This window comes from Sturnira hondurensis, unplaced genomic scaffold (assembly GCF_014824575.4).
Source record: "Sturnira hondurensis isolate 20B ecotype Veracruz unplaced genomic scaffold, ASM1482457v3 Scaffold0001872, whole genome shotgun sequence".
NCBI classification, from domain to species: Eukaryota; Metazoa; Chordata; class Mammalia; order Chiroptera; family Phyllostomidae; genus Sturnira; species Sturnira hondurensis.
The window spans coordinates 11,439,913-11,455,052 of NW_028074503.1; the positions used below are offsets into that span (position 1 = coordinate 11,439,913).

General features: G+C 34.9%; 1 protein-coding gene across 1 annotated transcript in view; it reads right to left on the minus strand.

Moving 5' to 3' along the window:
* Nucleotides 1–15,140, minus strand: part of CCDC178 (coiled-coil domain containing 178) — a 305,267-nt gene that overhangs the window by 262,536 nt on the left and 27,591 nt on the right. The window contains exons 4-6 of the mRNA XM_037036942.1: nucleotides 12,831–12,853; nucleotides 4,080–4,159; nucleotides 489–689 (exon numbers count right to left, since the gene is read on the minus strand). Of these exons, the coding sequence (XP_036892837.1) occupies nucleotides 489–689; nucleotides 4,080–4,159; nucleotides 12,831–12,853 (304 nt within the window). The remainder of the gene's footprint in view (nucleotides 1–488; nucleotides 690–4,079; nucleotides 4,160–12,830; nucleotides 12,854–15,140) is intronic.

Sequence of the window (15,140 nt, forward strand, 5' to 3'; positions counted from 1 at the left end):
ATTGATCTTCTGAGACATTTGTTACCTGCATAGCTCTTGGAAACATCTTAAGTTTTATTGCCTGCTAGAAGTTACCAAAAAAATGTACTATTGAATCATCTAAAAGAGACACAAGTAGTTGCTAAAGTATCACTTAGAACTCTTGTGTTTTCCTATACTTAAAGACCTAGAAAATAACACTAACCGGCAATCACTTTAAATTTCTAGTCTTCAAAGACTGTAGTTGTTATATGACACATGTGCTAACCTTTTACACACCCCTTGAGTACCATAACGCCCATGGAATTTCAAACACACACCAAATGACAACAAGTCCAGCTTTGTGCAGTGCGTTCCTTCCAACTAAGCATTGCCATTAACAACACCGGTCAAAAGCGAACCAGTTGGGATGCAAAATCATATGGTCACTAAAACAGTTGTTTTTTACTCAGAGCCACAAACATGCCTAACAAAGTAAGTGTCAATATGGAGAAAATTCCTCTTGTTACCTTTCTGAACTGCTAATGGGATTTCTTGAAGTCTCCAGATGGACCAGGAATCAATTGTCATGTTTATCTTTTCCCTTCTTGATTGCTGTCTTTTTAAAGCTTCTTCAGCTTCTGCACGGTCTGTTTCAAGACTTTTAATGAGATGGATGGCCTCTGATAGCAATGTTTCCATTTCCTGCTTTAATTCTGGACACTTTTCATCTTAAAATAGGAATACACATTCACATTTGTTAATGAATTAGTCTGTAAACTGGGTGGTGGGATCATGGGTACTACTTAAATATAGTGATACTACTATATTTAATATTGATATATATAATAAGAGAATTTTAGAAAAATAAATTAGCCTTTTAAAGACTGCTTATCACAATGCAATCATTACATTGATTATACATTTTTAAAGACAGGTTTTTAAATAAATATTTTATAAAATAATTAGAAAAGCTAAATCTCAACCAATCTTTCATGCTTAATATTTTACCTGAAGGAAAAAAATACACATTTTATTTATAAGCTGCATTTTTAAACTATGCTGTGTTTCCTCTGATTCTATGAGAAAAGTAAATCATAATTATTATACCAGATAAATATTGGAAAACCTCAGATTGTTCCTAGAAACAAGACACTTAATATTCTTCACCTTATCAAATAATAACATCCCTAGTTAGCCTTGCCAAAATTTTATTGCTGTTTATCAATTCTATTTATTCAGTTATAACACAAGTTTATTCCCTTAATGAGAGATATTTGTGATTCCTAGTTCCCAGCTCTAAAATGATGTTTTAATAGTAAAATGATTAATATGACTATTCATTCACTTATTTATGGAAGAAATGAATAGAGAATCTGTTCTGTTGTAGGCAATCTGCTCTCTCCCTGGGAAGATCAATAAGGAATATGGATATGGGCCCCACTCTGGTGACATTTTTGCTTATAAACCGTGACTTTTGCAAAAATGCAATATAACAAGAAGACACAAGCAAATACAGTCTCAAGAAAGGCAAAGCCCCCCAAAGAACTGAAGCTGACAAAACAGTAAAAGTAGATCAAGAAGAAGGCAAGTAATAGATCTCTGTTTTCTTTTGTTTTGTTTTTGGACAATTAAGACAATAATTTTCTACCAGAAGGTAGTGTTACATAATGGTTATAAGTGAAAACTGAGTAGTCACAAAATTTCTGCTTTGGACCTATGGTCTTATGAAAGAAATTTAGCATTCTACCTGAAAAAAAATTCTTGAAAAACAGGTTTTCTCTATTGCACTGCATAAAGTTGTCTTTTGCCAGACTGGTCCTTTATTTGGTCTCTGTTTATTCAGGCTTTTACCTTCTTCCCCGCCATGGCCAAATTCTACCACATCCTGAAAACTCCATATTCTTAATTTTCTGGGTTTTTAAATGACAATATACATACTAAAACCTGGGTTCTCCAGCCAACATATGATCCATTACATTTCTATAACCAGATTTCAGTCTGAAACACATGATGAAGTGAATGCCACTGAAGTTAAAGCACTTCTTTTTTTTTTAATTCTTGTTCAAGTACAGTTTTCTGTCTTATATTCCCAGCCCTGCCCCCACCAGTGCTCCCCACGTCCCTCCCATTTCCGCCCTCCACCTTAATTATTGTCCATGTGTCCTTTATACTTGTTCATATGAGTCCATCCCCTTTTCCCCTGTGATTCTCTCCCCTCTCCCCTCTGGTCCCTGTCAGCCTGTTCCGTATTTCAGTGTCATTGGTCATATTTTGCTCGCTTGTTTGTTTTGTTGTTTAGATTCCTGTTAATGGTGATATCATATAGTATTTGTTTTTCACCACCTGGCTTATTTTGCTCAGCATAATGCTTTCCAGGTCCATCCATGATGTTGCAAAGGATAGGAGCTCCTTCGTCCTTTCTGCAGCATAGAATTCCATTGTGTAAATGTACCATAGTTTTTTGATCCAATCATTGACCGATGGGCATCTAGGTTGCTTCCAACTCTTGGCTATCATAAATTGTGCTGCTATGAACACTGGGGTGCATAGGTTCTTTTGGATTGGTGCTTCTGGGTTCTTAGGATATACTTCTAACAGTGGAATTGCTGGGTCAAAAGGCACGTTCATTTTTAGTTTTCTTAGAAAATTCCATACTGTTTTCCATAGTGGTTGTACCAGTCTGCAATCCCACCAACAGTGAACTAGGGTCTCCTTTTCCCCACAACCTTTCCAGCACTTGTTGTTTGTCTCTTTGTTTATGATGGCCATTCTGAATGGTGTAAAGTGGTATCTCATTGTGGTTTTAATTTGCATCTCTCTGATAGCTAGCGATATCAAGCATTTTTCATGTGTCTCTGGATTCTCTGTATGTCCTCCTTGGAGAAGTGTCTGTTCAAGTCCTTTCCCCACTTTTTAATTGGGTTGCCTGTCTTCTTAGAGCGGAGTTGTGTGAGTTCTTTGTATATTTTGGAGATTAAACTTTTGTCTGAGGTATCATTGGCAAATATGTTTTCCCAAACAGTTGTTTCTCTTTTTATCTTGATATTGTTTTCCTTAGCCACGCAGAAGCTTTTAATTTTGATGAGATCCCACTTGTTTATTCTTTCCTTTATGTTCCTTGCTCTAGGGGATGTATCAGTAAAAATATTGCTGTGTGCACATCTGATGGGACACATTTGTGTCCAAGGGCATCCATTATGTTCGCACAAGATGTCTTTTGTACCACTTCTATCACAGCATTCTAAAATAGATGCTGTGTGTATAACTTGGGGGTCCTCCAATTATTGTAGTTGACATCTCTCTCATTTTTTTCTGGAATACCATCTCAGTTAGTTTTTACTCCTTCATATTGAATAAGTGAGTAACCATGTGATATTTTTATCATAAACATTTACAATAACTTTTTCTTATCTTAATACTATCTTCTGTTTTAGATTCAAATGCACATTTATAATAAATATAATTATAGTTAATTTAACAGTTATTATAACTGTTAACCTATTTTTTCTCCTAGCATTTATCATGTAAAAAATTAAAAAGTAATAAATGAAGTTTTCAACTTCATTGTAGGCATAAAGAGTTGAAATGGAGCTGAACTATGAATGACAGCTTTCAATAAAATATCGTTGCTTTTAAAAAGTCCAGAATTTATAGTTACCTTTCATTAAAGGAAGACTTTTAACAATTTTTTGTGGTAAGGAATGGGGAAGAGATCATATAATATCAAGAATATATTCAAATACATTGAATAATTTTAACACACATTTTATTCCAATATATAAACTATTTTACATTTTGTAAATTGTGAGAAAAATATTGATCTTAATTTCTGTGTACAATAGAGGTGTGATTTCCAATGTGTTAGCCATGAACCACACGTGATTATTTCCATTTAAACCTAAGTTAAAGTTAAATAAACTTCAAAATTAAACTCCTCAGTCTCACTAGCCACATTTCAAGTATTAAAAAACTATATGTAATCAAATCACGTGGAAGGCTCTTTGTTTGACACTCGTAAGAGTTACAAAACTGTTAAACACTGTGAAAATCACAAATACATTAAACGAAAACTCAATGATCTTCCAAGTGTAGTTACACTCATCCAAGTTCAACCTCACCTCTCTCTCTAGCGGGCTTGACCTCTCCCACTGGTGCAGCCACACTCCAGTCTTCCTTCAGGTCTTTTGTAGCCCTGCTCCTGTGTAATGGGAAGAAAGAACCAATTACTACAGGAGGACCGTACTTAAAGTTATAAAACAAATTTCAGGTGATGCTCTTGCATGGAATTTAAATGTTTGGGGTGAAACTTATTGGTGATTAATACAGCAAAAGTGTAATAGATGGTCTCTATGCTTCATGATAAGTTAATTGATATTTAAAATTTGTTACAAATGATCTGAAAATTTTAAGGTGACATTTAAGGAGTATGGTTTTTCTTTTTTTAAAGAAAGTAGTCTTTCCTGGAGACTGTTGCTATCAGAAAAAGGAATTTAAATTTTTTTGAAATAAACTATTTTTCTAATTTTGTTTAGTAATTTCTGTAGAATCAATATAAATTACAGGGAGGAAGAATACTATTTCAAATTTGAAGTTAAGAAAGTTTAGAGAAAATGTCCAAATTAAAATGCTATTTTCTTTTCTAAAGAATCTTTTAGCTAAGTTCTGTATGTTGGATAACAATATGTTTCTCATTATCAGTATTATTCCAGTCCAGTTCCTGGATCCTAGACTCAATTATATTGTATTTCTTTTTTTAATTTTTATTAATTTTTTCTTATATGACACAGGTTCATTGTATTTAAACAGAATTATTTTTTCTCTGACAAAAGTTATAAAAAATTAGTATAAACAACAAAACGACTTTCATTTTTATTAAATTATTCCTTTCTTGTTATTTTTTAAAATATTTTATTTATTTATTTTTAGAGAGAGGGGAGGGAGGGAAAAAGAGAGAAAGAAACATCAATGTGTGGTTGCCTCTCACGTGGCCCCCACTGGGGACCTGGCCCACAACCCAGGTATGTACCCTAACTGGGAATCAAACTGGCAACCCTTTGGTTCACAGCCCACACTCAATCCACTGAGCTACACCAGCTAGGGCTACTTACTTCTTATTAAAGAAGTAATACAAACTAAAGAAAGCTGGATATCTGACTACCATTTACTATTTCTGATGGGTGCATATTATTTGTTTCATTATTATTCCACACTTTATTTAGGTAGGTCTGCCTATTCTGGGGTAAGAAATATATTCAGTATATTTTATTTATTTTTTTGTTTCATTTAAATGTTTTTTGAATAAGGTAATGTACTTTCTACTATTTGTTTGCTTTTAGTTGTTTATTTATGTATTTATTTATTTTAGAGTGAGGAAAGGAGGTGGAGAGGGAGAGAAACATCAATGTGTGGTTGCCTCTCATGTACCCCCAACTGGGGGACCTGGCCCAAAACCTAGGCATGTGCCCTGACTGAGAATGGAACCAGCAACCCTTTGGTTTGCAGACTGGTATTCAATCCACTGAGCTATACCAGCCATACTAGTGGTAAGAGCATTTTGCTTTTAAAAATAGAAAAATAATATACCAGCATCCATTATTGAATAATGCTCTCCTCACAGCCTTGAAATAACAATAACATGATACAGTATGTTATCATACATAATTGGATCTGTTTTTGTGTATCGTATACCAAAATTCAGTTAATTTTTAGACCAGTACAATTTTGTTTTAACTCATATAGATGAAAGTCTCAAAGCAGAATATTAACAATTTGGAATTGTAAACTTTAAAAAAATTGTTAACAGTATTACAGATGTCCCCTATGTCCCTCAGTTGCCCCCTTCCACACAGTGCCCTAGCCTGGCCTTCACCACATTGCTGGAAGTACAACCTTCAGTGGCATTTAGTACATTCAATGTTGTGCCATCATCATCCCCATCTACTTTCAAAACTCTCCCACCACCTCAAAAGAACCACCATCTATTTATTGGTCAGTCTCTCCCCCTTCCCCCTCCCATTAGCCCTTGGCAACAACCAATTTGCTTCCCATCTCAATAGATTTATCTAGCATAGATACTTCATATAAATGGAATCATACAATGATTGTGTCAGTGATTTACCTTAGCTCAATGGTTTAGAAGTTTATCCACAGTAAAGCACATATCAGCACCTCATTACTTTCTACAGTTGAATAACATTCCATTGCAGAGCTATATAACCCTTTATTTATCTATAAGTCCATGGAAGGATCTGAGGCAGTTTCCACCATTTGGTTATTGTGAATACTTATGACATAAGCATCTATAAAGTTTTTGTTTGAACAACTGTTTTGAAATCTTTGGTGTATATACCTCAGAGTAGGAAGGTGGGTCATGTGGTTCCTCTAAGTTTAACCACCTGGGGAATCAACCAACTGCTTTTCACAGTGGTTGAACCACCATCCATGTGCAAAGGTTCCAATATTTAATAAAAGTGGCAAATACGATGCTAAGCCTAATAAGCCAGTCAGGGAAAGATAAATGCCATATGATCTCACTCACATGTGGAATCTAATGAAGAAAATAAATGATGAAGAAAATAAAACCAGAGGCATGGCTACATGGAACAGACTGACAGATCTCAGAGGGAAGATGGGTAGGGGGACTGGAAGAGGTTAGCCAAAGAATATCTCTGCATGTATATGAAGCCCATAAACACAGACCATGTGGTGAAGACCAGGTGGGAGGCAGCTTGGTGGAGGAAGAAAAGTCAGGGGTGGGGGAATAGAGGACATCTGTAATAGTGTCGACAGTAAATTTTTTTTGAAAAGTGTCAACAGTGAGCCATCCCTGTCTTGTTCCTGATTTAGGTTGAAAACTTACATTCTTCACCATTAGTTATAGGGGTGAACAAAAGTAGATTTACAGTTGTTAGCAAGGAAAATACAATTGATGAATAATAATGATACAAGAATAAACTCTTTCACATACTCGCAACTGTAAACCCACTTTAGCTCACCCCTGTATAATGTCAGTCAAGGAATTTTTCATAAATGTCCTTCATTGTGTTTTGGAAGTTTCCTTCCAATCCTAGTTTTTTAGTGTTTTCAACATAAGAAGGTGTTGGAATTTGCCACCTGCTTCCCACATCAATTGAGATGTTCACTTGGGTTTCCCCACTTCCTTTCATTACTGTGTGCATTGCACTAATTGTTTTTGTGCTTTGAATTGTAATTCCATTCCTAGCATAAATGACATTTAGTCATGATATGTACATATAATTCCATTAATATGTTGCTGGATGCAGGTGGCTAGTACCGTATTCTGTTGAGCATTTCTGTATCAACCATCGTAAATTCATTGGTCCACAGTTACTTTTCTTGTGTCTTTATCTGGCATTAGCAACAGAGTACTGCTGGCCTCAGAGAACGAGTTAGGAAGTATCCTGATCACTTATATCTTTTTAAAGAGTTTGAGAAACACTGGTATTATTTTTTCTTTCAACATTTTCTTAATGTTCACTTGATGATATGTTTATTGATTTTAGAGAGAGAGGAAGGAAGAGAGAAAGAGATAAAGACAGAAAGATCAATCAGTTGCCTCCCTTAAGCACTCTGACTGGGAATAGAACCCACAATCTAGGTATGTGCCCTGACCTGGGATCAAACCTGTAACCTTTTGGTGTATGGGACAATACTCCAACCAACCATAACACCAGACCAGGGTTCTTCTATCAATGCTTGGTAGAATTCACTAGTGAAGCCATCTGGTCCTTAGCTTTTCTTTTTTGAGAGATTTTTGATTGATGATTCAATCTCTTTACTTGTTAGATGTGTTTAGATTTACTTCTTCCTGAGTCAGTTTTGATAGTCATATGTTTCATGTGTTTCTAGGAATTTGTCTATTTAATCTTTTTTTATTGATTTATTTTAGAGAGGGAGAAAAGGAAAGAGAAAGAGAGACATGGATTTGTTGTTCCAGTTATTTATGCATTCATTGGTTGATTCTTCTGTGTGCCCTGACTGGGATTGAACCCACAACCTTGGTGTATCAGGACAATGCTCTAACAAATTGAGCTACCTGGCCAGGGGTGCCTGTTTCATCTTGGTAACCTAATATGCTGTTCATACTATTATCACTTGTTAATAATTAAATAAACATTGTTATTTATGTAAGGTCTGAAGTGAAGTCCTACTTTTTATGATTTTAGTAATTCAAGTCTTCTTTTTTGTCAGTTTTGCTACAGTTTTGTGAATATGGTTGATCTTTTCAAAGAAACAACTTTTATTTTCATTGATACTATTTTTCTTACCATTTTATTTTTCTCTGCTCTAATCTTTATTATTTTCTTTCTTTTGATAGCTTTGGCACATTTGTTCTTTTTTAGTTTTGTAAGGTTAGGTTACTAGATTTGGCAACCTTCTTTTTAACATAAGCATTTATAGCTATAAACTTTCCTGTAAACACTGTTTTCTGCATCCTGTATGTTTTGGTACATTGCTATCATTTTTCATTCATCTTAAAATATTTTCTAATGTCTCTTGTGATTACATCTTTGAGTCATTAGGTTTTTTTAGTGTGTTGTTTAATTATACATATGTATGCATTTTTGAGTTTCTTTTGGTGGTGGATTTCTGCTATTAAGGCACAGATGATATTTGGTATGGTTTCAATGTTTGTAACTTTATTGAGATTTGTTTTGGGCTTAATATATGACCTATCATGAATAATGTTCAATATGAACAGGAAGAGAATGTGTTTTCTGCAGTTGCTGGGTGAAGTGCATTATATAAGATTGTTAGGTGGAGACGTTTCTAGTATTGGTCAAGTCTATTTCCTGACTGATCTCTTTTTAGTTCTTTTATCCATTATCGAAAGTGAGCATATTGAATTTTCACACTCTTATAGAACTGCTTATTTCTCCCTTAATCACTGCCAGCTTATACTCCATATATTTTGAGGTTTGGTGTTTAGAGCATATACATACACACATACACGTACTCTATAGTGTGTGTGTGTGTGTGTGTGTGTGTGTGTATCCTTAACGGAGTGATCTTTAATCACTCTCTATATCTATATATATGTAGAGTGTGTGTGTATGTGTGTATACTACATATAGTATGTATATGTGTGTGTTATATATACAAAAATTTATATATATAAATGTATATATACATATATATACATATATATATAAGAAGAAAAATATATATCTTCTCCATAGAGTGATCTTTAATCAAGATACAAGTATAATTTATTTCTTGTAATATGCTTTGACTTAAAGTCTGTTTTATGTAACATTAGTATAGTCATGCAGCTGTATTTTGGTTACTATTTTCATGAAATATGTACTTTTTTCTTTCCTTTTCAACCTACTTGTGTCTTTGGATCTCAGGTGACTCTCTTATATACACAATATAGTTGGACTCTTTATTTTTATCCACTCCACTACTTTCTATCTCTTAATAAAAGAGTTGAATATATTTCCATGAAAAGTTATTAATGATAAGAAAGGAGTAACTTCTGCAATTTTGTTGTTTTCTATATTATATGTTTTTTGCTCTTTATTTTCTTCATAACTGCCTTCTTTGGTAGTTAGTTGTGGGGTTTTTTTATTTGTTTGTTTGTTTCCTAGTGTATTTTAGTTTCTTTCTTATTGGAATTTCTGATGTTTTTTATATATTTTGTGTTTAGAATTTTTTTAATGGTGCCCTGGTGGTTACAATGAACACCTTAACTTCATGAAAATTAAGTTTGAATTAAAATCAGTGTAGTTACAATAACATTAAAGAATTCTGTTTCTTTACAGCTCTGCTCCCTCCCCTTATGCTATTTTCACATATTTACACATTTACACATGGTTTCACTGCCATTAATTTAGATTTATACTTATGCTTTTGCTCATTTATATTTTTAATTATATAAGAAAATAAAGGAGATAACAAAAATAATGGTATTATACTGTTGTTCATTGTGCTTTTTTTGATTTCAAGTTACCATCTAGTATTGTTCAATTTTGCCTGAAGAACTCCTTTTAGAATTTCTGATAGGTGTATTAGTGATGAAGCCCCTCTGTTTTTGTTTATCTAGGAGAATCTTAATTCTTTTTATTTTTGAGGAACACTTTTCCAGGATTCAGAATTCTTGTTTGACATTTTTTTTCCTTCAGTAACTCACATATGTCCTCCATAATTTCTGATGAAAAAGTGGCTGTTAATTCTGTTGAGGATCCTTTGTACACGATAAGTCACCTCTCTGTTGCTTTCGATATACAGGTATACCCTGATTTTCAAAAGTTCACCTTATGCCACTTTGCTTTTACAAAAGACCTACATTAGTACCTGGTTTCACTAAGGAAACCAAACAGGATTTTTGCTTTTAGAAAAAAGGCAAAAAGCACAAGTAGTGTTCAGCATTTGCTTTGCAGCAGGTCATTTTAAAGGCAGCGAATACCCTGAGCAGTGAGGGTGACACCTCCAAGCTCCTTTGGGAACTGCAGTCAGCATCTCAGCATCAAGTCATGATAGCTCTGAACTATGTGAGCAACTCTGCTTCATCTCAATTTATTTCATGTACCCATTAACCAGATGTGTCCTAAGGTATCAGAAAAGCCTAAGAGAGCTTGTAAGAGTGTCACGCTTAGTGTGAAACTAGATGTAATTAAGCTTATTCAGTATCATTCTGGGAGTCTGAGAATGCTCATAAAATTTTTCATATAAATGAATGGTAATTGCTTCTTTGCTTTGCATCACTTCAGTTTACAAAAAGTTTCTCTGGAATACTCTACTTTTGGATACGAAGGAAACCTGTACTATCTTTGACTCAGGCTTTCAAAAATTACATTGAAATGTGTCAGTACTGATCTCTCAGTTTATCATGCTTGGAAGTGCTCTGATTTACTGGAAGTACAGATTTGTGTTTTCATCAAATTTGAGCATTTTTTAGCCAGTGTTTCTTCAAATATTCTTTCTCTCCCTCTTGGTCTCCCCAGTCACGCTTGAACTCCTAATGTGGGTATATTCGTATTTTTGGTGATGTCCCTGGAGTCTCTTTGGCTCTGTTCTTTTTTCTTCATTCCGCTGACTTTCTGCTCTTTGGCCTGATTGACCTGTCTTCAAATTCCTGATGGTATCCTCTGTCTGGTCAAATGTGTTGATGAACACCTGTAATTAATTTTTTTTCATTTCAAATACTGTATTTTTTATCTCCACAATGTCTATTTGGCTCTTTTTTATATTTTAAATTACTTTATTCTATATTTGTTGAGATGTTAGATTCCTGATTTTGTTTTGTCCTTTGTCCATAGTTTCCTTATCTCTTTGAGAATATTTAAGACTGTTGTTCAAGCCTTTATATAGTAAGTGCAATGTTTGGGCTTCCTCAGAGCCAGTTTCTTTTAGTTCTTTTCTCATTGTTTTTTTTTTTTAAAGATTTTATTTATTTATTTATCTTCAGAGGGGAAGGGGAGAGGGAGAGAAATATCAATGTATGGTTGCCTTTCGTGTGTCCCCTGCTGGGATTTGGCCTGCAGGGAACCGGCCTGCAACCCAGGCATGTGCCCTGGCTGGGAATCGAACCGCGATCGTCTGGTTCGCAGGTCCGCACTCAATCCACTGAGCTACACCAGCCAGGCAGTTCTTTTCTCATTGTTAATGCAACAAACTTTCTGTTCTTCTTTGCCTGCCTCATAATTTTTGTATAAAACTGGACATTTTGAATATTTTAATGTGAAATGCAAATAAATTTACCCTCCCTCTGTTGGGGTTATTGTTGCTGTTTGTTGTGTGTCATTGTTATTTATTTGTTTAATGATCTTTTAAACACATTTTTAACGTCTATATTCCTTGTCATGTGTGGCCACTGAAGTAGGTGTTTCATTAACTAATTGGTGAGCTTGTGTTTTGCCTGTTAGCTTAAATATTGGAGCCAAAACAGAGAGAGAGGGCATACAAAACACGGTCCCAGTCTTAACAGATTGGCTCTGTACTGGAGTACTCCTTCAAAGCCTATCCAGTCTGTTTATATCTCTGCCTCTTATCATCAGCTGTTGCCTGCCCAGATCCTAAAGATTAGCCACAGGTAAAAGACTAAGGCTATTCTTGGTTCTTTCCTGAGCATGTGTCAAGAACCAAACATCTGTATACATTTCTTTTCAAAGCTTTTGGTATATGTAAAAGCTTTGAAAAGCCTTATTCTCCCATGTATCTCCTTTCCCAACCTCTTTTTTCCCAGGCATTTTGGTCTGTCAAATGCTTGTTCCAACTGATGGCAATAGTCTCATGCAGTGGTGGCAAGTATATGCCTTTAAATGCTTTCGACAAACACTCCCTGGAAGTGGTTCAAGCTCTGGGGTTACTCCAAGTCAGGCACAACGTAGACAAGCCTTTGTGTCAATCCTTCAGGGAGGTGGAGACAGGTCAAAATACTGAACCACAACTATTCAAGAATAAGGTCCATATTGTTCCCTCTGGCACTAGCAATAACGCCACAAGTGCTGCCCTCTTTATGGTCTCCACTGATCTGGGGGCTAGAGGATGGCCAAGAAGCAATATAAAATGTCACAATGTTCTCATAATATAATTCAGCAGACTCTTTCTTCATTAACTTTTCCCATGGTTGTTGTAAGTTTTTGACTAATTACAGACTTTGGAAAATGTTGATTCTGACCAATTTTTGCCAAATCTGTAGTTGTTTTGTGGTTGAACAGGGCCCTGGAGATTCCTATTCTGTATTTTTAGTAATATACTAATTATTATATTTTCAGATTATATTTTAATATGTAATATAAAAATTGTGCTTTCAATTTTCTGTTTGTTTTGAAATAGAATGCACCTATAGCAGGGTAATCAAAATGTAAACATTAAAAATTAAAAGAAGTATAATAGGCTCTTACCATTCTTCAAAAGAAGATTCAAACTGTCAAAATAAAAGATCTCAATAAAAATCAGATTTTAAACATCTCAGAAAACAATAGCAAACTTAACCTTTACTTGCATTCACTGGTAAAATTATAAATATACACAGGATATATAATCAGACTGTTATTGGTTTCTTAGATAATCTCCTGTTCAAGATGTTGAACAGTATATATCAATACCTCTGTTCGATTCCCATACCATCCCAAAATTTCTGGAGAAAAATATATATGTACGTCAATAAAATCATTGGAACATATTGAACAATACCCAGAAATAGGAAGTCATCTGACGGGACTGATGGGAAAAATAGAGCAAAAAAAAAGTGTATAACTTGGAAGAACAAATGGAGATCATCATCAAGACGTAAGAATAAAAAGGTGATAATCAAATTAAATAATAGAAAGTTTGCCTGTGGTGACATTAGCTAATATTCTTGCTTTCCCCCTCCAAGAATCTAGAATACATGGCTGAGAAGTTGCCTTCTAGTCGCTGCCATGAGAACTCTATGCACCCTGGAAATCCGTCTAAGATGGAAAGCTTGTGTAGAAGTTATGGTTTCTAGAGAAAAACAAACCAGAGCCTATGTAACTAGCAAAATCTCGTGTATACGCACACTGGAAATCCGTCTAAGATGGAAAGCTTGTGTAGAAGTTATGGTTTCTAGAGAACAACAAACCAGAGCCTATGTAACTAGCAAAATCTCATGTAAACACTATCAGGCCAGAGAAAAAACAAAGACAGCTTCACCAGTGAGTGAAAATATTTTAAGGTGCTAGGAATTCAAATATAATCTTATTTAGGTAAAAATAGAGGCCCTCAACTCCATTATAATCTTATGGGAGTACCGCCCTACCCCAGGTAATTTAAGAAAGAAAGATGATTCATTCCATTGACTGCTCACTTTTCCTCACCTTTTATATATAATTACTGATTTGTTTTGATTCCACCTGTGGAATGTGTCTCAAACGGAAACAAGCCTTTCCTTTTGTATCGTACTGTCTTCCTTCAGGCCACTCCCATTCGTGCCTGCGTTATTACTGTCAGAGCCTTTCACTGTTTTTTCTTCACTAGTCGTTTCTTCCTCCCATCCACCCTCCATAAAACAGTCCACATGCCTTCCATTCCTAAATATATTTTTGGATAAAAAAAGGTGTGGTGTGTATATGTAATGGAATACTACTCAACCATAAGAAAAGGTGAAATACTGCCACTTGCAACAACATGGATGGATCTTGAGAATATCATGCTAAGGGAAATAAGTCAGACAGGAAATGTCAAGAACCATGTGATTGCACTCATATGGGATATAAAACTGAAGACAACAAGGGATATAAAATGAAGAAGTAAGACAGACAGACAAAAACTCATAGGCACAGAAAACAGTCTGGTGTTTACCAGAAGGAATAGGGGGGTTAGGAGGAGTTAATAAAAATAAAAGGGTAAAGAGGGTCAAATACATGGTGATGGAAGAAGATTTGACTTTGGGTAGTAAATACTCAAATATACAGATGGCGTATATAGAATTGTACATTTAAAACATACAATTTTATTAACCCCAATAAATTTAATTTTAAAAGACATACTTTTGTCAATAACTTGTTGAAAACTCTCCTCTGAATCTCACTTGCTACGTGATTAACTCACACTCCTTGGCATGACATACAACCCCCTTTATAAAATAATATTTACTCTGAAGCTTTATGTCCCTTCATATACTTTGCTCTAGCCTTGATTAACTCTCTTACTTCTTGGCCTTGACCCATGTAATTTCCTATCTCTGTTTAACTCTCACTCTTCCCATAAAACTGTCTTTGTTCTCCAAAGCTTAGGATAGCTGTCTTTCTTTGAAACCTCGTGTAACATTTTACTGAGCACCCTGTATTTTAGCTGTTTCTTTATTTATGTCTCTCTCTCTCTTACCAGATTATTAAGGTCTTGGAAGTTAGAATTTATATATAATTTCCACTAACCATAATACTTACCAGAACATGGCACATTATAAGCATTAAATAAATAGTTTTGAATGAATGGATCAGAGGATAATTTTCTAAATTATGTCAGGTTTTACATGAGGTTGCTTTTTGAAACATAGGAAGGATATATCCGTTCTTAAAATTTTTTAAAACACTTTATGTATTTATCTTTAGAAGGAAAGGGGAGGAAAAAGGGAGAGAAATATCAATGTATGGTTGACTCTCATACATCCCCTGCTGGGAACTGGCCTGCAACCCAGGCATGTGCCCTGACTGGGAATCAAATCGCGGTTGTTTGGTTCACAGGCCCAC